This window comes from Homarus americanus, unplaced genomic scaffold, assembly GCF_018991925.1.
Source record: "Homarus americanus isolate GMGI-L3 unplaced genomic scaffold, GMGI_Hamer_2.0 scaffold9847, whole genome shotgun sequence".
Taxonomy (NCBI): domain Eukaryota; kingdom Metazoa; phylum Arthropoda; class Malacostraca; order Decapoda; family Nephropidae; genus Homarus; species Homarus americanus.
In genome coordinates, this window is record NW_024721178.1 from 356524 (window position 1) to 384288 (window position 27765).

A 27765-nucleotide genomic window follows, 5' to 3' on the forward strand; every position below is an offset into this window, starting at 1 on the left:
AGGTCAAACTCCCCACAACACACCCAGTGACCTCATGCCCAAGGTCAAACTCCTCACAACACACCCAGTGACCTCATGCCCAAGGTCAAACTCCCCACAACACACCCAGTGACCTCATGCCCAAGGTCAAACTCCCCCACAACACACCCAGTGACCTCACATGTCCAAGGTCAAAACTCCCCCACAACACACCCAATGACTTCATGCCCAAGGTCAAACCCCCACAACATAACCAGTGACCCTCAAGCTCCAAGGTCAAACTCCCCCACAACACACCCACGACTCCCATGCCTGTTGTCAAACTCCCCACAACATAACTAGTGACCTCATGCCTGGCGTCAAACTCCCCACAACACACCCAGTGACCTCATGCCCAAGGTCAAACTCCTCACAACACACCCAATGACCTCATGCCCAAGGTCAAACTCCCCACAACATACCCATTGACCTCATGCCCAAGGTCAAAGGTCAGAAATTAAGATCAAGTTTTTCCAGTCATCCTTATAGGGTTTCGGTGACGTCATGGTGTTTCTGGCTATACTCTGTCACCTTTTGGGGCATACGAGGACTACCCGGCTGTGTGTGGGAACTCCTTGGTACGTGTACGTGTGTGGGAACTCCTTGGTACGTGTACGTGTGTGGGAACTCCTTGGTACGTGTACGTGTGTGGGAACTCCTTGGTGCGTGTACGTGTGTGGGAACATCCTTGGTGCGTGTACGTGTGTGGGAACTCCTTGGTACGTGTACGTGTGTGGGAACATCCTTGTGCGTGTACGTGTGTGTGGGAACCCTTGGTACGTGTACGTGGAACTCCCTTGGTACGTGTACGTGTGGGAACTCCTTGGTACGTGTGGAACTCCTGGTACGTGTACGTGTGGAACATCCCGTGTGTACGTGGGGAACCCTTGGTACGTGTACGTGTGTGGGAACTCCTGGTACGTGTACGTTGTGTGGGGAACATCCTGGTGCGTGTACGTGGTAGGGAACCTTTGCATGTGTACTTGTGTGGGAACCTGGTACGTGTGTACGTGGGAACATCTCAGTGTGTACGTGTGTGGGAACTCCTGGTACGTGTACGTGTGTGGGAACCCTTGGTACGTACGTGTGGGGAACATCCTTGGTGCGTGTACGTGTGTGTGGGGAACTCCTTGGTACGTGTACGTGGAACTCCCTTGGTACGTGTATCAGGAACATCCTGGTACGGCATGTGTGTGGGAACTCCTTGGTACGTGTACTTGTGTGGGAACATCCTTGCGTGTACGTGTGGGGAACATCCTTGGTACGTGTACGTGTGTGGGAACTCCTTGGTACGTGTACGTGTGTGGGAACATCCTTGGTGCGTGTACGTGTGTGGGAACTCCTTGGTGCGTGTACGTGCGTGGGAACCCGTTGGTGCGTGTATGTGTGTTCGACCAAGGAGAGAATTTTGAAAACGGAGATTTTAGGGTCTAGGGAGATGTCTTAGGGACCAGGGAGATATTTTAGGGACCAGTGTGATATTTTAGGGACCTGGGCGATATTTTAGGGACATGGGGAGATATTTTAGGGACCTGAAAGATATTTTAGGGACCTGAGAGATATTTTAGGGACCTGGGAGATATTTTAGGGACCTGGGCGATATTTTAGGGACCAGGGGAGGTAGGAACGAAAGTGGGGGCTGTCGAGCGTGAAGAGAGGATAGTACTTAAGTGTATGTGTGCGTGTATAATGTGTATGTGAATGTATATGTGAGTGTTTGTGCACGTGAGAATGTATATGTAGATTTGTATGTAGGTGTGTGTGTGAGAGAATGTGTAGCTGTGTAAGAATGTGTTCTTGTGTGTGTAAGAATGTGTAGCTGTGTATGTGTGTGTTAGAGAATGTATGGGTAGATGTGCATGTGTAGTGTGTAGGTGTGTGTGTGTGTGGGAAGCGAGACCACCATGGCTGCCCCTTCACAGCTCGCCGGATGTGACCCCTTGGTGGTGCCGCGAGGGGAAGTGTGGCCCTCCCTGGTACTGTTCTCTCTCTCTATCTTCTCTTTTTCTCTATATTCTCTCTCTATCTTCTCTCTTTCTCTCTTATGTTCTCTCTCTCTCTCTCTCTCTAGCTTCTTTCTCTATCTTCTCTTTTTTTCTATATTCTCTCTATATTCTCTCTATCTTCTCTCTATATTCTCTCTATCTTCTCTCTATATTCTCTCTATCTTCTCTCTATATTCTCTCTATCTTCTCTCTCTAGCTTCTTTTTCATCTTCTCTTTTCTCTATATTCCTCTATATATTCTCATCTTCTCTATATCTCTCGCTTTTTCTTTATCTTCTCTTTTTCTGTCTTCTGTCTTTCTCTCTCTCTCTCTCTCTCTCTATCTTCGAGAGAGAGAGAGAGAGAAAAAATTTTGACAGTCGACAAAACCACCGCATATACACTACATTCAACATTAAAAAACATACACATTTCAATTTAAAACTACATGATTGTACACATTCAACATAACATGTACACATTCATCACAACAACATGTACACATTCATCACAACAAGAAGTACACATTCATCACAACAACATGTACACATTCATCACAACAAGAAGTACACATTCATCACAACAACATGTACACATTCATCACAACATGTACACATTCATCACAACAACAAGTACACTTTCATCACAACAACATGTACACATTCATCACAACAACATGTACACATTCATCACAACAACATGTACACATTCATCACAAGTACACATTCATCATTAGAGGAGGAAATATTTATACATTCACCATCGTTACAATTTGCATCATTAACACGTACAGTACAGGTGTAGCTTGATACTGGCACCCCGACACCTGTGCTGTTAGGGTCATTAGGGCACTGGACTGTGACACCCTGACATCTGGGCAATGTCATCTGTGCTGTTATGGGTCATTAGGGCACTTACCTGGACTGTGGCACTGACACCTGGACTGTGTCATCTTAACACCTGTGCTGTTAGGGTCATTAGGGCACTTACCTGTACTGTGGAACCCTGACACCTGTGGAGTTATTAGTCATGTTACGTGATTTTTTACTTTGTGTTCTTGTTATTCTCCTTACCTTACCTTACCTTACCCTACCCTACCCTACCCTACCTCACCTCACCTCACCTCACCTCACCTCACCTCACCTTACCTTACCTTACCCTACCTCACCTCACCTTACCTTACCCTACCTTACCCTACCCTACCTCATCTCACCTTACCTTACCTTACCCTACCCTACCCTACCCTACCCTACCCTACCTGTACGTGGAGGGAAAGGGACCATATGTACGTAACTGTGCACGCCTCCTAACGTACACATTGACCTGAACGTGATGCACAACAGTTTCCTCCTCTTCCTGTAGTCTTCCTCCTCTGTCCCCCTCCTCCTCTTTCTGTAGTCCTCTTTCTGTAGTCTTCCTCCTCTGTCCTCCTCCTCTTCCTGTAGTACACAATGGCAAGCTATTGAGTATTTAGGTTAGGTTAGGTTTTAGTGACTCGCCTGCCTTCTTGCTTACTTCTATTAATTATTTACTTATTTAGTTGTCAATATACTTATTCACTTGGTTATTTACTTAATTACGGGTATATTTGTCTACGTAATTACTTAATCGCCTACATACATACTGTTTACCTGTGCATGATTACTTTCCCGCTTAATTAGTTACTTATGTCCGTACTTATCTGCATACTTAAATACGTACAGTACATCCCTTATTACTTACCTACATAAATAAATACAGTAGTTCCTTGCCTACATACACATACTGGAGGCCGGATACATCTTGACACTGTACTAAGGTGTATCGTGACGTTACTTGCTCCACACCGCGAATTAACTTAAATGGGTTATAATCTGTGTATGTCTGGAGGCTGCGTTGAGAGAGAGTTAGTGTTTTGTTTATATGATCTTCACATTGTTTTTGTTGATAGTGGAAAGTCGTGAGGGTTAGGAACGTGTTGGTGGGTGTTGTAATTAATGAATAAGACGAAGAGTGCGGGGAGATATGATAGAAGTATTTAAGTGGGTGAAAGGAATCAATAAAGAGGATATAGATAAAGTTCTTATAATATCCGAGCAGGATAGGACTCGGAGCAACGGATTCAAGTTGGATAAGTTTAGGTTTAGGAGGGAGATAGGAAGAAACTGGTTCACAAATAGGGTGGTGGACGAGTGGAACAAGCTTAGCAACTTTGTAGTAAGTGCTGGAACGCTGGAAAGTTTCAAAAGGAGGCTGGATAGATTCATGGATGATAGAGAGTGGTAGTAACTCTCGACAGGAGCTGCCATGCACAATTGCACAGGTCAACCGGCCTATTGCAGACTCCCTATTTTCTTATGTTCTTATATTCTTATGTTTGTACGGGAAAGGAAACACAGGTGGATTTGGGGGGGGGGGGTATTTTCTTGGGGTTGACGCTTGAGGTTGACTCGTCGGATGCCGCTTTAGGATGACTCTTGAGGTTGACTCTTAATGTTGACGCTTAGATTGACGCTTGACATTGACGCTTAAGGTTAACACTTGAGGTTGACTTGAGGACTCTTTGAGGTTGACTCGAGGTTGAAAAACGTGTCAAGAGTGTACAAAATATCGCAACATCCGCTTATATTTCCCTCCCTCCCTCACTGTAAATAACATAATGTTTTAATGTGTTTGGCGTGATGTACAAAATGTCAAGGGCAGTTACCATAGTTTCGTACCCAGACAGTGGCGGAAGTTTGGGTGCACCGGGGGAAAGAAAATTAAATAAAAACATGACGAAATTGGAGCTTGGCGAGGCTACAGTCAAGAACCAACACTAACACACACTTCAGGTAATTTTTTATGTAATATGACAAGACCTTAAATGTGTACGGTGACTTGTTGGTAGATGACTCGATTATAAGAGTTTGTGTGTGTGTGTGTGTGTGTGTGTGTGTGTGTGTGTGTGTGTGTGTGTGTGCCCATACGTGATATTAATTGCTTGAAATTAATGGTTATGCTTGTGGTGATTAAGTACAGATAGGTGTTTGTTTGTGTAGATTAAGGTTTGTACGAACGTGTGTATGTGTGTGAAAATGAATCACCTAACCTAACATCCCCAGGTAGCGTTAGGGTGATTAATATACCAGCACTTATAATTGAAGGTTTTCAGTGCTTATGTGTGCGTAAAATTACTGTATATACATATTAATATTGGTGTAGGATGGGTCACAAGGTGTGTTCTATGAGACATGATTGGCCGGCGTCGTTCAAGCATGTGATTGGCCGGCGTCGTCCAAGCATGTGATGAACATTCCTCTGAGATTGGAGTGACGTCATGGGTTAGTGTTCCTTTGAGCAGGAGGAGTAGTGATGATATTCCTCTCGCTTACCAACGACCTCGCCAGAATTCCTTATTAATACAAGTATAACATTAAATCACTCGGTTATCAGTCAATCTTACACTCAATTCAATCAATCACCCAGCCACTCAATCAACCAATAAACCAATTAATCAATCAGTCAGTCCCTCGTATTGATGGTAAACACAGTCGGTGGGTGGGTTAGATAAGGTCAGGTCAGGTTAAGTAATAAGTCTTGTTGGTTTCTCAGGATTTGTGGACAGTTTACCGATGGGAGGAAGTCTTATGGTATAGGGAGAATTTGTCAGTTTCCTCCATTCTTATGTTCTTATGCTCTACCATTTTAAGATAAGCTGATATACACTTAGATCACCTGAAGATTACACACCCTAGATTATTTCACCTGATTACCCATCCTAACCTAAAACCACCTTACCTCACCTAGATCCCAGGCAGCGTTAGGATGATTAGTCTTAAGGTGAAATAAGTAAGAATTGACTTTATTATTATTATAAGTTTGGAAAACCTTCTTGAGCACAGAAGAGGCGGCTGTTAAGGAGGAGTTGAGGTCCCTGGGGAGTAGTGTGTAGTGGTGGAGTAATTAAAAAGAGTGTGTGTGAGGGAGGGAGGGAGGGAGGGAGGGAGGGAGTGTACGGGTGAGGGAGAGGCAAAGTGTGTGTTAGGGTGTGTGTAGGTGAGAGAGAGGAGGCAGCAGGAAAGAAGTGTGTGTGCGTATGATACACACACATACACACACACACACACACACACACACACACACACACTAGAGTATTCACAAACAAAAGAGATCACGGGTCAGTGTCGTGTAGCGGCCATCAGTCTGGTACTAACACGCCAAAACCGTCTTAAAGGAGTTTTAATTGGCGCTAACAAGAGTCGGGGGCCACGACCGTGTGGAACCCGTAATTATAAGCGAGTGGCTAGGCTGCTCCTGTTGCCTCTCCTGCTGCCCCCCTGCTGCCTCTCCTGCTGCCTCTCCTGCTGCCCCCCCCCCTCCCATTCCTGCCGCCTGCTTTTACCTCTATTTTTTTTCCATTAATCGATTTTAAGAGTTTACTTCCTGGTGGCTCATGTTCAGTGTTTAGTCAGTTTGTATATGTTTTAAATTAAATGTTAAACACTTTGGGATCGTGTGAAAATAACCGACCCAGATTATTTCACCAACTGATTAATGCACTAAAATTAAATGGAGGAGGTTAACGTAAGGGTGGTTAATGCTAATGTGTACTCTAAAGGTGTTCCATCCTTCACTACAGAAATAAACCAGGTACCTTTACTATTTCAAATCAACCCCGCCCCCCATTTAGTGTCTTCACGTGTGGGTCATCAGTATAACAGTGGCGAAGAATAATTTACACCTGTACCTGCTACCTTCCCTCCCCCTCCTCCTCCTACTCCCCCAATACCTCCTCCTCCTCTTGCCAGTCCTAGGAACCTAAAATTGATCTGGCGGACATTTTTGAACGCCTTGTTTGTAACCCCTAATTAAATCTTGGCTGGTGCTGAGAGGGGTTCCCCTGGCCTTACCTGTGCCCATTGTCTACCTCTGAAAGGTTTTCTATTTACTGCCCTGCTAACATTTTTTTCTGCTTATATTCTCGTTAAAAGTTTCCAATTTTTCCTACACTTGTTGGTTTGTCCGTCTCTTGTTCTTGTTGTTTCTTGGTGTATTTATTTATATACGGGTAGCTATTTATTTAGGTATTACATTTATTATTATTATTATTATTGTTATTATTATTATTATTATTATTATTGTTGTTGTTGTTGTTGTAGTCATTACCACGATATTATTTAGTAATTATATATTGAAACTAATTTTACGTTATTTTATATTATTATTGACGTACATACAATAGATACAGTTACCAAATATAAATAAATAATAAGTTGATAAATATTGACAAGTGTTGTAGAGAGAGAGAGAAAAAAAACATTACCAGCGAGTATAAAACATTATTATGATTACTTCAATAACTTAACAAAGGGTATATATACACATTCAGCTCACATTCACTCATCATAATGGAACGGCTCCAGTAACACTCATACATATCTAGTGTCTGTCTGTCTGTCTGTCCCTTTACCGTGACAGTTCCTCATACACACACACTCTCACCTTACACCCCCTCTCTCTCTCCCCCTCTGTCCTTCTCTTCTGAATCATTCTCAAGTTTCCATTTCAATTTTCTCTGCGTCTATTCATCATTTATAGTTCCTTTAGTTCCTTGTGTCTCTTCCCCTCTCTCCCTCCTTTCCCACTCCCTCCTCTCCTCCCCCACTCCCTCCTCTCCTATCCCATCTTCGTTCCCCACCACCTGTTTGTCCCTTCCATTGGGTCCTCCTCTTTTTTTCCTTATCTCTCTCCTCCCCGTCCTAACCATTGTGTGTGTGTGTGTGTGTGTGTGTGTGTGTGTGTGTGTGTGTGTGTGTGTGTGTGTGTGTGTGTGTGTAAACTACAGCTGGCCTAGCCCCCCCAGCTTATTTCACCTAAGATTAACCTAACCTAAGTAGAGATAGGGCAGCAAATACTGTATAATGGGGTGTCTAATCTTCAGGTGATCCCATAGTGGACTCATTACAGGTGATAGGTCATGGGAGGTCATCACGGGAAGGTGGGGTGACCTGTACTCTACCCGACCTTCCCATTACCTGTCCCTCGGAAGTAATGACCTCAGGTGAAGGTCACAGGATCAGACTGGTGGTAGGGTCAGGAGGCTGCAAGACATAGGAAATGTTCCCTTGGTCGAGAAGGGATATAAGGAGTGATCGACCTCTGTCTGTTGTCTCTAAGTCAAATGTTCGCGTAATCAGCTAGTACTATAGTGTTTAGCAGAGCGATCACCTAAAGAGAAAAAATGGTGTCTTGAAAACATTGATTGTAATGCACAGGTGTGTAATTGTGTACAGGTGTAGTGTGCAGATAGGGAATTTTTGGTTTGTGCAGGTGTGTGGAGAGAGGGAGTGTTGGGAAGACGTAATGGGAACACAAAGTTTGAGAAATAAAGGGAAGACTTGAGAAGAATATTTACATACAATAAATATGAATTACTGGACAGCTTGCATCAGGTAAATGGTCTTAAGGTGTGTGGGGTGAAGTTACATAAGAACATAAGAAAATAAGGAGTCTGCAATAGGCCGATTGGCCTGTGCATGGCAGCTCCTGTCGAGAGTTACTACCACTCTCTATCATCCATGAATCTATCTAGCCTCCTTTTGAAACTTTCCAGAGTTCCAGCACTTACTACAAAGTTGCTAAGCTTGTTCCACTCGTCCACCACCCTATTTGTGAACCAGTTCCTTCCTATCTCCCTCCTAAACCTAAACTTATCCAACTTAAAATGATTATTAGTTTGAAAATAGTTATGGACGAGTGGACCAACAAATTACTTAACACCGTCATTAACTGGAACTCATTGGGGAAGCTTCAAATATAGGTTCTGAAGATTAATGGGTAATGAGGGTTGGGTGTAAACAAGGCTGTTCAGTATAGAGCCCCCTATAGTTTCTTCATTGTGTTGTTAAGTGCCCGTAGTGTGGGTTTAGTTGCGAACACACCTGGCTGTCTAATCTTCCACACCTGGCCATCCGACCTTCCACACCTGGCCATCCAACCTTCCACACCTGACCATCCAACTTTCCACACCTGGCTGTCTACCCTTCCACACCTGACCATCCAACCTCCCATACCTTTATTTTTCATTTCAGTTCAGCAGGTCAGCTAGAGGTCAAAGGTCACACAGAGGTCAATGGGTGGTGACGTGGCGGTATAGGGAGGTCACTACGGGTCAGGTCACTTGCTAATTCTACTTCCGACAACGGCAAATTCCACCCATTTGACCTTTTAATGATTGGTGACCTGAGATGACCTAATCGTGACCTAATGATTAACAGATGAATAACTAGCCAGAAGTATACGACTAATTAATAACCAGTAATGAATAATAAACAATTCGAACCCAAAGTATAATGATTTAATTGTATTTTAGTTAATATTTATACTGTACATACTTGAATTTATTATAGTAACCATAATAACAATTCATCTTTCACCACATTGTTCTTAGTGTGTGTGTGTGTGTGTGTGTGTGTGTGTGTGTGTGTGTGTGTGTGTGTGTGTGTGTGTGTGTCAGGCTCAACTGTCAGGACCAACAAAGTTTACCCAGACATTTGGTTTGCAGTAAAATAGTTTAATCTTAGTTTTACAGCGATTTTAACTTGAGAATGTCATCTTTCTCTTTATGAATTTCAAATGCTATTGAAAACTTTTAAATGGCATCGTAATGTTAGGTCTGGCGTTGGATCACCTGGAGATTAACCTTCCTAACTCTACCTCGTGAGTTAGGTTAGCGTAAGTGCGTGCAGTTTTCTGGTAGACTTATCTTCCGGTATAGTTTGTGGGATTATCTGAACATTATGCAACTTCGCATCTATCACCTGAAATTGACCACCCAAACGCTAAACTCTCCCTCCCCCCCCACTTGTAACGATAAGGTGGTTAATCTTCATGTGAATCAACGCAATCCATAACCTAACCTTAGCCCACAGATAGCGTTTGGATGATTAATCTAAAGGTAAAGTAATCTAGGGGGGGCGAATCTTCAGCTGATTTATATCCTGTTGTGGGATTCACGTCGCCTCCTTGATTATAAACTGTTGCCTTGGTCTTTTCAACCCTTTGTCCCTCCATCTGTGTGTGTGTGTGTGTGTGTGTGTGTGTGTGTGTGTGTGTGTGTGTGTGTCGCCGCCCCTCTGTTGACCACCTTCAGGCTCTCTGGTCCACTCCTGCCCTTCCTGGTACCTGTCCTAGTACCACACCCATCTGTTGCTCCGCCCCCTCCCACACTACCTTACCTCTACCTGGTTCTCCTTGTTTCCCTCCCTTCCTCCTCCACCTCTCCATCCTTCTACCCCTTTTTCTCCTCTCCCCTCCTCCTTACCTTCTCCTCAGCTTCCCTCTCTTTCCTTCATGGGCGTCCGTAAGGGGGGGGGGGGCATCTTGGATATGGACACGGCAATGTCACTCGGGTCATCAAAAAGTCCGAACGCAGTCTTTGCCCACGTCCACAGAATGATTGGGGTCTAACCAGTCTCCAGCGCTGACACGACTAAGTTGAGTCTTGGGTCAATGTCAGGTCATATAATTATAACAAACCTGTACCAGCTTGTTACCCCAGCACAAAGTTATTATGGCGCCGTTGTTATTGTTCACGTATTGAAATTCCAATATTCAGTTTAAAAATTAGTACCCTGAATCGTACCTCAGAATATTGTTGTGTCCAATCAGAGGCCAGGACTACGTTTTTTCCCCACCAATTACAGTTCAGGACCACTTCCTCGTTTCTTGTGCATTTTACCTGTCTCCTCCTGCCAGTCTTCCTCCTCCCACTTTCCAACTCGTCTCCCCTTTTCCCTTCGCCCCCCCCCCTTTCCTTCTCCCTCATTCCTCCTCGACCTCCCTTTTCACCTCCTCATTTTCTCCCCCTCTTCTCCCCTTTTCCTTTTCTCCCCCTGCCCCCCCCTTCTCACCTGTCCGCCACCATCATTTTATCCGTCGCTCATTCCTCCTCTTTCTCATTCTTCTTCCTCCTCCTCCTCCAGTCTTTCTCCTCCTCCTTCACAGTCTTCCTTTTCCTTGGTGGTCCTCTTCCTTCTTGCCTTCCTCTTCATCTTCCTTCTTCTTCTTCTCCTCCTCCTCTTCTTCTCCTCCTCCTCTTCCTTCTCCTTGTCTTCCTCCTCTTCTTTCTCATGGTCTTCCTCCACCACCTTTTCTTCCTCCTCCACTCTGTCTTCCTCCTCCACGCTGTACACCTGCTTCAGTAACTCCCAACTTGGCGAGGACCGCTGCTGGTGACGGAAGGTAAAAACCCCCTTCTGAAGGAGCTTGTGTCCTTGTGTCTACACTTCCTTCAACCTTCCTTACATAATGCTCTCTCTCTCTCTCTCTCTCTCTCTCTCTCTCTCTCTCTCTCTCTCTCTCTCTCTTTGTTTTTCTCTTTCTCTTTGTTTTTCTCTTTATATTTCTTTTCTTTCTTCCCCCTTCTCTTTGTTTATTCTATCTTTCTTTCATTTTCTCTTTTTCTCCATCGTCTTTTTCCTTATCAATCTCTAATAGTTGGCCCCAAATGGAAAGTGGAGTAGGGGGTAGAAAGTGGACCAGGGGAAAGAAAGTGAGCCAGGGGAAAGAAAGTGGGTCAGGGGAAAGAAAGTGGGCCAGGGGAAAGAAAGTGGACCAGGGGAAAGAAAGTGGCTCAGGGGAAAGAAAGTGGCTCAGGGGAAAGAAAGTGGGACAGGGGTTTATAAGTATTATGGAAAGTTTTATAAGTTTTGTGTAAAGTTTTTTGTAAAGCTTCTTGTGCAATGTAAAGTTTTAGACGTTCTTTATAAAGTTTCTTGTGTAAAGTTTAAAAAATGTAAAGTTTATACATTTTGTGTAAAGTTAAAAAGTTTTATGTAAAGTTCATGTAAAGTTTTATAAATTTTGTGTAAAATTTCTTATGTAAAGTTTAAAACTTTTGTGTAATGTTCATATAAAGTTTTATAAGTTGTGTAAAGTGTGAAGTTCTGTGTAAAGTTTTATAAATTTTGTGTAAAATTTCTTATGTAAAGTTTAAAACTTTTGTGTAATGTTCATATAAAGTTTTATAATTTGTGTGAAGTTCTGTGTAAAGTTTTATAAATTTTGAGTAAAATTTCTTATGTAATTTTTTATAAGCTCTGTGTACATATATTATTGGTCTATTTCAGAGGACAATATATCATCATTATATTATTCATTTTTATTCAGGGTATATCGTAGGTATGTCTGTTTTTTCAGAGTATATCGCTAAGATCAGTTTCAGAGTATATCGTCTTCTGTTTACCTATTAGCATCGCTCATCACCTGACAGTATCGGTGACCACGTGTAAATTAATCTACCTGTGAAATTTCTCTATGTAGTGTTCATTTTTTTTAATGTTTCGTGTAGTATTTTATTTAGTTTTTGTTGATACTTGTGTGATTTTTTTACAGGTGAATTTGTTTTTGATTTTTACGGACTCGTGATTTTTTTGTACTCTTGTGTTTATTCTCTTTTGTACTTTTACCGAGTACATGATCTGTCTTGTGCTTTCACCCTTCTCTCTCATTCTTATTCTTCCAGGTACTCACTCACTCTGTAGTACTTTCACTCTCCCTTGTACTTTCTTACCCTCACTCTCCCTTGTACTTTCTTACCCTCACTCTCCCCTGTACTCTCACCCTTACTCTCCCCTGTACTCTCACCCTCACTCTCCCCTGTACTCTCACCCTCACTCTCCCTTGTACTTTCTTACCCTCACTCTCCCCTGTACTCTCACCCTTACTCTCCCCTGTACTCTCACCCTCACTCTCCCCTGTACTCTCACCCTCACTCTCCCTTGTACTTTCTTACCCTCACTCTCCCTACTCTCACCCTCACTCTCCCTGTACTCTCACCCTCCACTCTCCCTGTACTCTCACCCCTCCTCTCCCCTCCTGCCCCCTATTTTCCCTCCTTCCCCATCCTCGCATCCTCTTTCCCCTCCCTCCTCTCTCTCCCCTCTCCATCCTTATTTTCCCCTCCACTCCCTCTCTCTTCCACTCTCCACTGCTCCTCTTTCCCCACCCCTCCCCTTTCCTCCCCCTCCCCTCCTCCCTCTTCTTCCTTCCTCCCTTTCTTCCCCCCCTCCCTTCTTCTCCTATCCTCCCCCCCCCTCCCCACCCCTCCTACCAACACAACTCTACCAGACAAGTCCGCTACTACACCTTCCACAGGTAAGTGTTTGTGGATCACCTGAAGATTAGCCCTTCACCAGTTGATTAATCGCCCTAAAGCTACCTGGGGTCTGGGTTAGGTTTGCTTTAGATTAGATTAGGTTCGGTTACGTTAAATTAAGCTGTAAGTTAGGTTAGCGTTAGGGTGGTTAAGTCAACGTTTAGGTTAGATTAGCGTTAGGTTAGATTAGCGTTAGGTTAGATTAGCGTTAGGTTATATTAGCGTTAGGTTAAGTAGGTCAGTGTTAATTTAGCGTTAGGTTAAGTTAGTAATTGCGTGGTTAATCTTCAGGTGACCCGTATTGTTTTTGTTTGTTTACCTGTTTCCTTCACCTGTGCTAGTTTGGAACTTGTTATATTCTGAAGTAGTGATGATCTCAAGCTCTTGTTAATGATGGCTCAGGGTGTTATTATTACTACTAATATTATGTTATCTTTTAAGTGTAACTGTTTAGGTATTACTATTATTATTGTTGTTTTAACTATTACTATAATTATTATTGTTGCTGTTACTATTATTATTATTTGGTCCGTTTCTCAAGCATCTGTCATGTTCTGGGGCTTGTTGTGTCGTATCTTAATCATGAAATTCACTTTATCATTTCATACGGCTGAGCATAAAACCCGCGTGGGCGAGTGGTGGATAGAGGGGAGACAGGTGGGATGGAGGAGTGAAGGAAAGGGGTGGATAGAGATGGTAGGGAGGTAAAACAGGAGGGAGAGATGGGGAGAGAAGGAAGGGAGGAGTGAAGGAGAGGGGTATATAGATAAGGAAAGGAGGTAGAAGAGGGCGTTGAAACTAATAGGATGGAAGTGAGGGAAGCTGAGAAAGAGAGGAGGAAGCGGGGTGAGAGGGAGAGGAAGGGAGGATTGAGAAAGAGAGAGGGGAAATGAAGGGAGGTTGAGAGAGAGAGGGGGTGGTGGGAAGGAATAAAGAAGGTTGGAAGAGAGAGGGGGAGGGAGGATGGGGTTGAGAGAGAAAGGGGGGGGAGGAGGCAGGGAGGGGAGAGGGAGGGAGATAGCTAGGAAGGGAGGTTGAGGGAAGGAGTGCGCGTCATTCAGGTGGCCAGACACAGCCTCCTCATCCTCCGTCACCCCTACCCCCCCTCCGCACCACCCCTCCTCCTCTTCCCGTCACCTCCCTCCTTCCTCCTCCTCCCCCGTTTTCCTCGCTCTTGTTGTCGTCGTTGTCCATTTCTCCACCTCGCTCGCTCGCTCGCTCTGGGAAAGATATTGTATATTTGTTTATATCTTATAGTGCGCATTTAGTGATGTTTACATGAAGTAACGAGCTGGTCTTTATTTGTTAAACATGTAAACAAAGTATTATATGCTGGCAGAGTACTTTATTAAGTTGAAAACTGAAACAGGAAGCAGTCTAGTTGTTGTTGTTTTATGAATTCCAAGAATATTGTGGTCCCTCTGAAGTGTGCAGTTGTAGGGATGTAGTATGCCAGTTAAATAAATCTTTGGCCTTACTTTTCATCGTAGACACACGTTTTTGTACATGCTACCAACCTGGAAGTGTGTACTCGTGCGCCTGGCAGCGTGGTGGGGATCAGTCTTGGGTGTCAGCATCGTACAGTGGGCGGAAGAACGCATCTTGTGTATCTCTGCTTCATCTCCGCCTCCTAACTCTCTCTTAATCACAAACTCGCTCTACAATGAAAGTTGCTTCACGTTAAGGTAAACACATTGAGTAATTTGAAGTACATAATTTACCCTAGAATGAAGAATATAAAGCCATAGGACAGTTTAATAAATGACGTGAGTGTGTTGGCAGCATCACCTACAGGCGGGAAGTAAAGTGAAAATTGATATTTCTCTATGAAAACTTGATGTTATTAGTTTGTTAAGATGTTCTGTACCGTCAACTGGTGATTATATAAACATAAATGACATTCAACGCGAGAAAAAGAGCAAGATATAAGCAAACTAACGGATAAGCAATTACAGTGGATGGCGGTTGTTGGCAGGTGAGCTGGTGTACCCCCTCCTCCCCCCGGAAGGCTGAGTCTCCCCTGAAAGTCTGCCTAATGCTTTAGTCTGCGTTGTACCCTCATAGCTACAGGCAGCCTTACGAGCCGCTCTTTGAGGTGTGTGTTGGAGTGTGTTGCATTTGTGGCGAACAGGTGTTTGTTGTTATAGCGTTGTAAGTAAGGTCGATATGCACATCTTTTCTCTCTATTCTACTACTATGGGGATTGTGTGTATGGGGATATATTGTCATAACCAGTGTATGTATTTGTTGGAAATATGTGGTATTCATTGAAGAACTTAACAGAAAATTTGGACTCTGATTTTTGTGGTGATTCTGAACTTGTGAAAACTGGCTACGGAAGGTGAAGTGATGTTATGCTCAAGTGTCACACCATGTACCTGTCAGCCTGTGGATTTTTATTTTATTAAGTGCACCAACATGCAAACAAGACCAGGCGTTATAACCAAGAAACTCAAGTGTTGAACAGTGACTTTGTTATTCTTTTGAGGACAGAATCTGTTATGAGTAGACAGTGAAGGATAAACGTGATATTTATCTAATAAAACAAGTACTCTGTCTGTCAGAATGTTTACCGTTTAAAGTGTCAACAACAGTAGCTGTGTCAACATATATCTGACGCAACAGAACGACACACGAAGGACCAGACATGTCGCCCTAATTGTTATAATCTGGGAATGTTTATCCCCATCGCCACTGATACAGCCTATCACAGTTGATATGTCACAGGGCAAGCCACGCTGCCGCTCCTCCGAGACTTGGATATGACGCACACTCGGGCGATTTCCGGTCGATTTATATTATTTTCTAGGAGGCATATTTTTAATATATTATGCTATTAACTACAGCTGTGACTGTTGTGGCCTTGAAGATGTCATTTTCAACATAGGTGTCACGTGAGCCGAGTGTTTTGGGCAGCTTAATTGATCATGTGTATTGTTAAGGTTCATTAGTTTTTCTGGCGAATACAATACTGTAATGGATTGATATTTTGAACAAGTTTAGAAGTTCACTTAAGTTTGTTTTTGTTTGTAAATGATAAATACAAGAAGTCATGTTATCGACTTGGCCAGAGTAACAGTAAATATAAACAAAAGTTACGAGACCTCGATAATAAGTTAATGTCGCAACTTACTCAGAAAAATGTGTTAACCTGTTGATTGGACCTTTTATCTCCATTTCCTGCCGGGGTGGAGATATGTTGCGTGCTTCCCCATGTGGGAGATAACGCTTATCACCAGCCATTTGTCGTAATGGTCTGATTATGTTGGTGACGGACTACCACCGCTGGCCACCGATACCATCCGCCGTGGCTTACTTTCCTCGGGCACTCTTTTAGGGTTTTGATAGCCGTGTTTACCCGTTCTTTTAACGTTGATATCCTCCGCGTACTCGTATCAGGCTAGTCTTCACGTGTTCTTCCGTGTCGTTTTAATGTGTTTTTAGAATAGTTCATGGTGATTTAAAGGTTAGGTTAGATGACGTGTATATTATGCAAGTTATTTTTAGATTTAATGTTATTGTCCCTAGGGTGATTGTTAATGGTTCAGAGACGTTTGTGGTGTATTTTGTGAAGCTCATAGTTATATATTCACTTCTTTTTTTTTGTAAACAAGAATGTGTCACTTCCCGTCACAGAGGAAGTTACTTGTAAGTTGGCTTTATCTTCAGCGTTTTAATGAGAATTTCACTGCGAACATAGATAAGATACAGCACTAGTTTCACCTAACGGGCAACTTTTTGAAAACGTATGTAACTAAATGTTGTGTTTACGTTATGTGTACTATAGTGGATTAATCTACCCTGTTACATTCTTGGTATTTATTACGTTACTTGCTGTTCCTTGGGAGTGTGGGAATACACGAATGCGCGTTCCAGCCTGTTTGTTACTGATACTGTCCGGGGCGCAGGTGTCCGCCTACGTGTTATGCTTATCGTCTTTTGTTTTCCTTGTTTAAAGCGTTATCTGTGACTGATTAAGTTCAGTATGTAAACTGCGTGGATTAAATGTTGACAGCAGTTGGGGTGCTGCTGGGTGAGTGTGGCCAAGACGGCAGTTGTGGGTTTTGTTTACACGTGTCGGTCATGGGGTGATAAACTCTGCGGACTGGTGACGTCTGCCTCCGAACCCCCCTGGCTCTTTAGTTTCCCATGACACGTAATCAACTAATGCTCTAAATATTATTCTCACTTTTTCATGGAACATTTATATCTTGTAATCCAGTGTTAGTGGAAAATTATTTTTAGTGGAGGTATTTGTGGGTCGGGTCATACACAGTGGGGCTTAAGTATTATGATGGGCTATAAATCAAGTCGGTATCGCTGGTGAGGGAGATGAAGGTGTGACTGACAACACGGGGCCGCTAAGTGTTGTTGCCTCGTAACGGGCAGCTTTGTCTCAAAAGTTTAAGTACTATTTTCAGACACTTTCCCCCTGATAATGGGACATACACACACACTTGCATTTAATCATACATACAGCGTGAGGTGCCAGTGATCGTGGTTGTACTTTCTGGGAAGCTGAGGAGATCGATTTCAAAAGTGTGTTGTGTGTGGGTCATTTATCTCTGGTGGCCTGGGTGAGGTCTGTCCTGCCCTCCATTATACGTCTTGAGTTATTGTCGCTCGCTGCCCGACTCCTTAAACCTCTCTCTTTAATTGCATTTCAGATCATTATTTTGAAAGTCAAGTTATTTCTCAACTGTTTGGTAATATATAATGTCATCATAAAGGCCAAAGTAAGGGGTATCTTTCCTTTGGTGTGTTTATTAGTCACTGAGGTTAAAGCGGGTATTTCTTGTTTTACTCGAGTTTTTTCTTCTGTCCAGCTTGTCAGGATTTATTGAGCGTCGTTCAAGGCTACAGACCAAACGCGGAAATGACTGTGAGAATAGGGAAGGTGGCAGGCGGGCTGAGGGACCTTCTAACTTGGCGCAGCGCTAATGAGTGTGTGCTTTTAACGGTGGCCTAGACGAGCGGCCCCTCACCCAGCCGGACCTGCGCCAGGAAATGTGGGATTGACAACAACCAGTGAGGGGGAGGACGTGTGGGAGGATGAGAAAGAATGTTGGGGAGACACAGGGTGTGGCAGAGTCCTGACCAGGGAAAAACAGCCAAGTTACACAAGACGATAAGTGTGGATTTCGTCCCCGTCAGTACGTGATGTGGGCGTGTGTGGCACTGTTAAGCCTCAGGTGAGGCGAGGGAGGATGTGTGAAGTGAGGCACAGTATGATGGTGCACTGGTTACCCTTGGGTGGTGTCAATGGCAGGCGGGCCACCCCTTGAACCCAGCCCGTCTCCCCTCGTGTATCGGGGGGAAGACCTCTCCTTATCTTCATGCTCCCCACAGTACTGTGTCATCATCTTGTGTCTTTGTGGAGGGTGTGGGAGAGTCTGTCCTACGCGGCAACAACCTGCCACCACCCCCATCCCTCATCACCTCCTTCACCCCACTTGATTCCCTCACGTCACTTGATTCCCTCACGTCACTGTGTGTCATCTCCCTCCCTCGCTACCACTGGTGATAGTGATGTCGTTGTATTCAGTGGTAGTATACAAGTTGGTGTTGAGCACAGTAATGTACAAGCATTAATAGGTACAAGGTTGTAACAAGTGCATAGCGTTTGGGAGACTATCACATTAACTAAACTATAAACGCTTGTACCCTTCAACTCTCCCCCCCTCCCTTGCCCCTCCCTCCCTTGCTCCTCATTGTGCCCATATCTCTCTCTCTCTCTCTCTTTTATTTTGCTGTTTGAGTCGATTCTTTTCCTTTGGTCTTGGTTGAGAGCTTGAGTCATCCCATGTCTCCAGCTGGCCCTAGTCACAATTTGGTCTGTTTTCTTTATCCGCCCCTCTTGCCCTTAATCACTTAACTCGCCCCCTTCTATTCCCTCTTTATCTCTGTTCTCTCAACCTTCATCTCCCCTCGCCCCTTCAGCCCGTCTTCCTGTCGACCCTCCAACCTGTCCATCCCCATCCCAACACTTCGTTGCTTCCTCCGCCCTCCCCTCACCCCAACAAATCGCTTCTCCCCTCGCCGCTCCAACCCGTCCTCCCCTCTCGGCAGTAACCCCTTGTGTCGTGACCCCTGAGAGGGTGCAGGGGCGGTGGTCCCCCGTGGTGCCCTCAACAAGTGTAGGTCGGGGCGGGGTGGGCGTGAAACAGAGCCCCGGATGTGGCCCCGTGGTAGGGTGCGGGTCAGCAGGGATCCAGTTACCATGTTCGTGACTCACACGCTGCTACCCAACTCCTCAATACGTGTTGGCCATCTCTCTCCTCCCACTGTCATCTGCCTTGTTTGTCATCGCCCCGCCCCGACCACCCGCCTGCTTCTACACCTTACACAACGCAAGCCACATCTACAGTACACTGTTATCTGAATATTGCCTGTGTGGGGTGTGTGTGTCTTTGTGTTCGTGTTGAGTCTGACTGTTTGTATGTACGAAAGCTCATGCCTGAAAATCTGTTTGGCTCTTGCACGAATGAATGTAAATATGGATGTATGTCTGAAAGTCTACGAGTGTGCTTAATGAAGTCTGTAATTGTGTACGTCGGGAAATCTGGCCAAGCGAGTACACAGGGACGCATGTTATGGTGAATGTAAAAGTTTTGTAATCACATTAATGTTTTGGGAAAATTGTTGGGTGTAGTGCTATGAGAGCAGGAGGTATAAGTGTGGCCGCCTCTGGGTACATGATTGTTGTGACCAGACAGAGGAGAGTCCTGCAAGAGGCCAAATACCATCTTAATTACAGGTGGGTGGGGCGGCCCCGAGTGGGTGGGTGACAATGACCAGGTTTAAGGTTCACCACTCTCCTCCACCAAGTTTTCCCACACCCTGTTCACCTGTCCGCTACCCCCCACACCAACCTCCTACCCCTTCCCCCACCCCCTCCAATGCCCTGCGGTGCACCCTCTTCCTTCAAGCCTTTTCCACCCTTCCTTTTGTACTGGGAAGGGTCACAGGTGGATGGCCAGGCCAGGTTAGGGATGAACCTTGGGACGTGAGGCCATAAAGGCGAAAGTTGCGAGGGTGTTTTGGCGGGCATATGCCCCACCTGACTGTCATCTTCGGGGTATTGGGCGAAGGCCTGCGGGGCTCCTCACCCACTCCCGCATCACCCACACTCTCGCCCTTAATGACGGGTCTCCTAAGGGTCATTTCGCGTTGGTGTTTGTTGGAGGGGATGGGGCTTTGTATTCAGGTGGCAGGAGATGAGATTGAGATTGGTAGAGACCGGATGTGCGTCATTATTCTCTTACATACCTACACCTTAGCCGCAGGTAAGACGGGTCGCTAAGGGCCGGAATGGTGAGTGAGAGAGTGGAGGAGCGGCTCTGGCGACGCCTGGCTCCGGGCTACACTGGAGATTCGCATGTTTTTCTGGCCACGTTGTGTCCAGGGTGGTAATGACTAACTTGACCCGCCCCGCCTTGGTTCTCCCTGCCTGCCCCCATACTGATCCTCCCCGCCCGACACACACACACACCCACACACACACCACTACCATACACCAGTCTTATCGCAGGTTGATACATAAACCTATACACCTTATTTAAATGGCCAGGTTTGTATCTAGAATAAACGCTGGTAGGAGAGGGAAATGTAAATTGTGAGTGGTTAGGTGAGGGGTGGGCTGGGAGGGGGTCATCTCCGGCGTGTTCTCCTCAGGGAGGGGGGGTGGGGGAGGTCAGCATCCGGGCCTCGGGCACAGCTGACGAGAAGATTCTGTGGAGGGAAGGGTGGGGGGGCAGCAATTTCAGTAAAGCATCACTCGCAGTAGGAAAATTAATATATTGTGATAAAGAGTTGATTAGGTTTAGCTCGTCGAGTTCTAAGAGGAGAGAGAAAATGGACTTGTTTAGACAACCTGTGTTCGTGATGAGTGTACATTTAACATTTTGCTTTTACAAATAAGGCAAAAGATATAATGATGAAGTGTTCATCAGTTATACTGAAGTAAAGACACGACATATACGAAGCATTTTATTCGTAATGGGAGTGTGTGCATGGCATTATTTATGAAGACATTACACGTACAGCGTCAGAGTTATTACTAAAGTGCGAGATATTTTTGTTATCAGGAGGGCAGACGGGTGGTTCAAGGATCAAGAGGGGATAAACAAGGTGGAAGACGACCCATAAGATCCTGTTCACCTGTTGATGCTGGCTGAAGAAAATGTAGTAGGGGCACATCAATACACATTACCCCGCGCCCTGTCTTATGGCTGCCTCATTACCCCACTTCCTAACCTAATCTACCCCAGGCAGCATTAAGGTAGATTGTCCAATAACCTATGGGGGAGGGGAGCGGATCTTCAGGTGGTCCAAAATATCTCTGCCGTTGTATGGTTTGTTTCAGTAGCGCGCGTGAGTCCCCAGTCCAGGTGCGGCAATTAAAAACAACCACACAGAATATTGAGGTAGGAAACGAAATCTTTCCACATGACGGCATTTCACCCGTTTCGCGGCGTGAGTCCCGGAGCTGAGAGAGACAGGAAGCTCTCTTTGTTCACCCATCGGCATCCTCCCCCTCCTCCTCTTCCCTTGCCTCCTCCAACCTTCTCTGATTTACCTCCCTGGCTACTCTGTTGCGGCGGAGATTTCAAAGTTTATTGTGTTGTGTCGGTCGCCATCTCTAATGTGTTTACAGGTCTCAATACCTTTTCATTTTTCTTTCTATTCCTTTCTCTTGATCTCCATTTTCGCGCTTCTCACTCCTAAAACTATTGTCCTTTCTTATCGTGCCCATTCACTATCTCCAATTCTTCCATTTTTCCTTCGCCTCCTGTCTCTCCCACCTCAGTTGCTCACCAGGAAGCTCTTCCCTTTTTTATCAGCGTCTTATCTGAGATTTTCTTCTGATTAGCCAGTCTGAAGGTTTTTTCCAAAACCTCCCAAGATCCTCCAGCATGAATGGGCGGAAGTGTCGCCTCTCGTTGTTTCAACACCATCTAGTAACCGGTTACTGCGTCGTTCCTCTCGAGTAACTGGTGACTATCATCGCTGTCTACGAACTGTTTTTTACGTCATCGCTCTGTACTTTTTGGCTGCTCCTATCTTTTCCGTGACAAATGGTTATTGCTTTGTTTTTTCTTGCTCATAATTTTGTTGTTGGTCATTTCTTCAAACATGGTAATACATAAATAGAACAAGTGATTGATATTAAGTATGGCGCAAAACTAAGCGTGATTAAGACCAGTGTTTTGTCGTATTTAGTGTTTATTGAACAAAGCTTGGCATGAGCACTCAAGGATACCACTAAAGCCGAGGTCACAGTAATTGTTTAGATATGGCTTCCTAACTACCACTTGTATACCACTAGTGAAAACTAAAATATCAACAGTGGTAGTTAGGAGTTAGTGTTCAGTATCTCTGATTTGAGCGATGTTGAGTAGTCGTAATACCTTTAAGCTTCTCGAGTGTTGAATACGATGTCAGAGGACCATTAAGATTTGGAGGAGGGTTGATGTTGACGTGTGTGTCGAGAAGGGAAGGACACACGCTCTGTTTCCCGCACCTGTTGTGGCCACGCTACGCCACACACCCTGGTGCCCTCCTCTCAGATGAACACACCAGATTCTGCCTGCCGTCCCCCACCATCTGCATTGTACTCCGCGGAAGGAGTCACTGGCTCACATCCGGGACTGCTATTTACCAGGCGCTACAAGGGTCGGTATTGCCATGTCGGAGGGTTACAATCTCAACGTGTATTTATTAAAAGGGCATTGTTACACAAAGATTTGCTATGGCGCTTTTACAATACGTTAATTTTGTTTTTGGTCGTGTTGGGTATTGTGGAAGACAAGATGTGAAGGTGTGGACGTAAAGTGCTCAAGGACAGCTTGGTGGAGTGTTGGTACAAGTGTGCTGACACATCCGAGTCAATAGCGTTGAGTAACTTTACCATTCACTACCCCTCATGAACTATTTTGGTCAGTGTCCGCCAACTCCTTCAGATGTGTTTATTCTTTGTAACCCCATCAACTGCTCTTTTAGTTTTCTTGTTGAAAAATATTTTTCTTGAAAGTATTGGAGTTTTCACTTATTGTGTGGGCATTTATTTTCGGCAATGCGGGGTTAAGTGTGTGAACTAGGGTTATGGCCTGATAATTATATTCCCACAATTACCTTCCCATTCTCTATTGTTAACTCTCGTTTTCTTCCATTTGCAGGTTACAGGCGCCGTTTTCTGTAGAGTATGAAGGTGCCACCGCTGAACTTGACTCCAGATATAAACCGTGTGGGAATGGCGCTGCCGTTCAGTCCTGACTTGCTGTGGCGGTACCCACTGTCACTGCCTCAGTCCGCGTCGCCTTCGTCCCCGATGCTCGACGTCAAGAACCAGATGCCCACACACCTCGGTGAGTGACGCACTACACCTCTCTCCTTCACCGCCAAGTTGGGACTTAATACCGATAATATTCCACGAAACACCAGTCGGGACTTGTGTACAAAGCGGTTCATATTATTTGAAGCTTGACTTGTGTTTATTTTAGCTTTTGGGTGTTTTAAATACTTGAAAACGTGACGCATTTGTGGACTTAGGTGTTTACTTGAGAATAGACGTTTATAGTCAGTTTTATAATACCTTGAAGAGAACAGTGTATCGAACAAAATGCTGAATTACTTCAACTGTTGTGGTGAGTTATGAATGTGGCACTTTGATCTGGTGTTTACATGTGGTCTTGGTGACTTCAACTCTGTAAGGCAGTGATCTTAAGAAGTGAAGGTTAAGATAGTGAACTTGTGCAGTAATATTTGCTTATTTTGGAGGATTTATTGAATTACTGTGCCTTTAAAAGTAAACGTCTCTGTCTCTAGTGTGAAGTTATTAAATTTTAAGTGAGGAAGGAGTGTACAAGACCGAAATTGTTTGTTGTGATAGATTTGAAATATAAGTTACCGATTCAAAATATAGAACTTTAGTGTTTAGTACAAATTATTCAGAGCCAGATAGTTATTTTAAATGACTTGACAGATTTTTATAGAGGTCACTAGTGACTCCTACACGAGGCATTGAGGGCCCAATTTACAAGCATATAGGGGACTGAAATCATTAAAAATAAATTAAACTAAGGCTGCAGTGATTTTAACTGACGAGTACTACAGCTGCTTTAAATAGAATTGTCATACGAGCAGCAACAATTGTAAGAAATGAAAGTAATTTTTTTTTGTGAAATAACAATGATAGAGGAGCATACACTGACAGGCACAAGGAGCTATAGTATAGGAGGTCAGGTTTTTGTTTTGAATCTTTGAAATCTTACTGTGTATTTCTCACACTTGGGTTACTAATGTAAACTGTGCTTCTTCAACAGCTGTGGACCCACGCATGTGGTCCCGTGATGATGTGACATCATTCCTTCGGTGGTTTGAGCGTGAGTTTGAACTGCCAACCATCGATCTCTCCAAGTTCTGCATGAATGGTGAGTAGTCTGTTGTGACCACCATAGTTAAGGAAAATAAAAGGAAGCAGAGGGATATTATGAACGTTTGTTGGTTGCACATGAAGCATATATCAGGCCTGTACCCTGTATAAGACTGGAGTTCTTAGCTGGACCTAATTGATAAAAATTCCCAGATATAAGATACTGTAAGTAATTTAATTTTTATTTTTGAGAAAGTATTTAGAAATTGACAGAAGTTCTTTGTTCCATATTTATTTAACTGTATGTAAAATGGTTTTCATAGTGAGTCTTAATCAACATTTTCTTTTGTTTCAGGAAAGGCATTATGCATGCTGACAAAATCAGACTTGGCAGACCGTGCACCAGGAGCTGGGGATATCCTGCACAACACTCTTCAGTTCCTCTTGCGTGATGCCCCACAGGTGCCTCAATCCCCGATCACGCCTCATCACCCACTACTCTCCCCTTCTCCCCTCACTTCTTCACCTGTACAGCCATGGTCTTTAATGAGCCCGGACATCCACAGCTTTACCCACTTGCTGCACCAGGGTGGCTCTGTTACACTAAGTCCTGCACCATCAGAGCAGAGTGGAGGGTCGCCCCGCCATCCTGACACAGCCTCTTCAACCTCCTCTACCTCTACAGCAGCCTACCACCATTCCTCTGCTGCCTCCACAGGGTCTGCTCATTCTGGCAGTCAGTCAGACTCCGAAGACTCGACACGAGATTCTTCATCGCCCCAGCGGTCTCCCCTGCCACCAAATAATGCCACTGCTGTGTCGGCATTCCCTGCCCATGCTCTAGCCTCTCTTAAGCACCTCACTGAGTGTCGGCGAGCTGTTGCTGCTGCTGCAGCCGTTAACTCCGTTGTTAACTCACACCAGGAGGGGCTACAGCAACATCAACATTCACATCAGCTTCATCATCAGCATCAACATCATTCACAGCCACCATTACCACCACTACAACCTCAGGGCCAAACTGGACCGAGTGAAGAGCCTGTTGAGACTGGCACTAATGGGCGCCTTCTTTGGGATTTCCTACAGCAACTGTTGAACGATCCACAACAGCGGTATTCTCGTTACATTGCGTGGAAAAACCGTGATACTGGGGTATTCAAAATTGTGGACCCACCAGGATTGGCACGTCTATGGGGAATACAGAAAAATCACTTGAGCATGAATTATGACAAGATGTCCCGTGCTCTGCGGTATTACTACCGTGTCAATATTCTCCGCAAGGTTCAGGGTGAGCGTCATTGTTACCAGTTCCTCCGTAACCCCTCAGAACTGAAGAGTATCAAGAATATCAGTATGTTGCGTTCTACTCCTCTTCAGTCCCCACGCTCCAAGGATACCCCAGCTCCTGTACAACCTGCTCCAATGGAGGAGGAGGAAGGCCCCACAGATCTCTCCATGTCATCCATTCATCATCAGTATCATGCCCCTGCACCTGCTCCCATGGACACCCATCCCCAAAACTTAAATTGTGAGCCCCACAACCTGTCTGTCACAGTCAAGACCGAAGAGTACCTGGAACATAGCTATGAATAACCGCCCAATACTAGAAATTCTTGGTCCTACTTGACCTGCCCAACCTGACCTAACTCGATGCTACCATGATGGGTCACTCCTGCCATGAGGCGTAGGGTCAGGTCTGCTGCCCTCGGCCCATGCCTCCCACCTGCCGTTGCTGCTGTGAGGGTGGCTCTGGTGGTGGTGGTACTGGGCTGTTGTGGCTGTGAGGGTGGTGCAAATGCATCACCCAGGGCATTGGTGGAGCTTGGTCATCTTATGGCGAAATGTAGCGCTCTGAGACCACTGAGGGTGGCCGCCCTCTCAAGAGAAGGGCTGCTGGCCACCAGCTCCGTGCCTTGCTCAGGTGGGCAGATTGGTGAGAGCTGCAATGGCACCTTCACTGTCTGCTCGCTGCCTACACTGTGGCTTGCTGTGATAACAGATGTACACTCCCTCTTTAAATCCTAAACTCCAGGCTAGAACTCAGTCTAACTGCCATTCAACTCCCCACATGTACAAAGGCATCTAAGCTGTAAGATTTTGTCCAGTAGTGTTGATATCATTGGCACTCTGGCATCTTCTCTTTGGTGTGCGCCGAGCACGAGGATGGAGCAAGATTTGGGCTCCCTTGGGGCTGGAGCTTCTTGAATGTACAGTACCTGGCTTGTATAACGTACAATATTGTATGTAGTGTCACCTTCTCTCATTGCTATTGTGATATACCACCATTCCAAACTCAACGTAGGCTTGGTTATTCAAGCAACAGTGTGCATGTCGGTAGATTGGCCAGGACTTTAAACGTTATTCTCCCAGAGAATGGGTGTGAAGGTCCTTGGCCACCATTGGGAAGTAAAATTGCCAGATATCAATAGAAGCGCTCCCGTCCCGTGCCGACCACTTCCCCAGAGATATGTGTAGACTTCATGTGTTATGTGATTTTTGTCTTTCAATCAATTGATCACTTATGATTTTTACATGTTTTTAGAAAACCAAGATTACAAACTATACACCTCACATGTTCTTTACTACACTATATGCATATAGATATATATTATAACTGTATAAAGTTGTATTTATAAAATAAACTTGTTTTGTACATACAAAGTGTCTGAGGGCCTTTATTAAGTTCCTATAGTTCCTATCTCTCTCCTTGTTTTTATATCTGTATTTAAGTGTGTATAATATGTTTTACCCGTCAAAGATGAAAAAGATTATGATTGTCTATTGGTGCAAAGATTTTGATATCCTGACCGCGTACAGTACCATCATCCATTGAACATAATTGCACCATCTATCACTCAGTTACAGGTGTACTTGTTAAAGCACCATGTACCATTCAATATATTACAAGCAATTTCTGCTACAACTACTGTGAAAGTACCAGTACAGTTATAGGTATTTTGCAATTAATAAATCTTTGTGGTTGTACAGTATTGTATTGTACAGGTACTTAATTACTTTTACCTGTACAATAATGGTGCTACAGAGCTTTGCAGTACAAATGTCCCATGTGCATTGAAATGATCTGGTTTGAGTGTTGGCATACCTAATTCCCTGTATGTGCTAACTACTGTACTCCTATATCTTTGCTAGTTACACAAAAGGATATCCTGTACCTTACTAATCATTGTAGGAATTGATTCTCTAGCATCTGTCAAAATGAGTCTTCTGAACTCTGCTCCTCTAACAAGAAGTGGATAGTTTAGTTTACA

At 44.5% G+C, this 27765-nt stretch overlaps 1 protein-coding gene across 3 annotated transcripts; it reads left to right on the top strand.

Moving 5' to 3' along the window:
- Positions 1 to 15131: 15131 nt before the first annotated feature.
- On the top strand, positions 15132 to 27162 carry LOC121861620 (ets DNA-binding protein pokkuri-like). Of its 3 annotated transcripts, none has more exons than XM_042359488.1 (4): positions 15132 to 15217; positions 23301 to 23489; positions 24447 to 24554; positions 24852 to 27162. In XM_042359488.1, exons 2-4 carry the CDS (start codon positions 23327 to 23329, stop codon positions 26087 to 26089), a joined length of 1509 nt encoding a protein of 502 aa, XP_042215422.1. In that variant the 5' UTR covers positions 15132 to 15217; positions 23301 to 23326; the 3' UTR covers positions 26090 to 27162. The 3 variants fall into 3 exon arrangements, with proteins under 3 accessions (XP_042215422.1, XP_042215423.1, XP_042215424.1); XM_042359489.1 differs by having other exon boundaries at positions 15174 to 15273; XM_042359490.1 differs by lacking the exons at positions 15132 to 15217; positions 23301 to 23489 and adding an exon at positions 23542 to 23768.
- The last annotated feature ends 603 nt before the right edge of the window (positions 27163 to 27765 follow it).

Bases quoted from the DNA above. Each gene is read 5' to 3' on its own strand.
- LOC121861620 (XM_042359488.1), top strand. From the start codon at position 23,327: ATGAAGGTGCCACCGCTGAACTTGACTCCAGATATAAACCGTGTGGGA. The intron at 23,490-24,446 runs GTGAGTGACGCA...CTTCTTCAACAG, and splicing joins CCAGATGCCCACACACCTCG to CTGTGGACCCACGCATGTGG. The intron at 24,555-24,851 runs GTGAGTAGTCTG...CTTTTGTTTCAG, and splicing joins CTCCAAGTTCTGCATGAATG to GAAAGGCATTATGCATGCTG.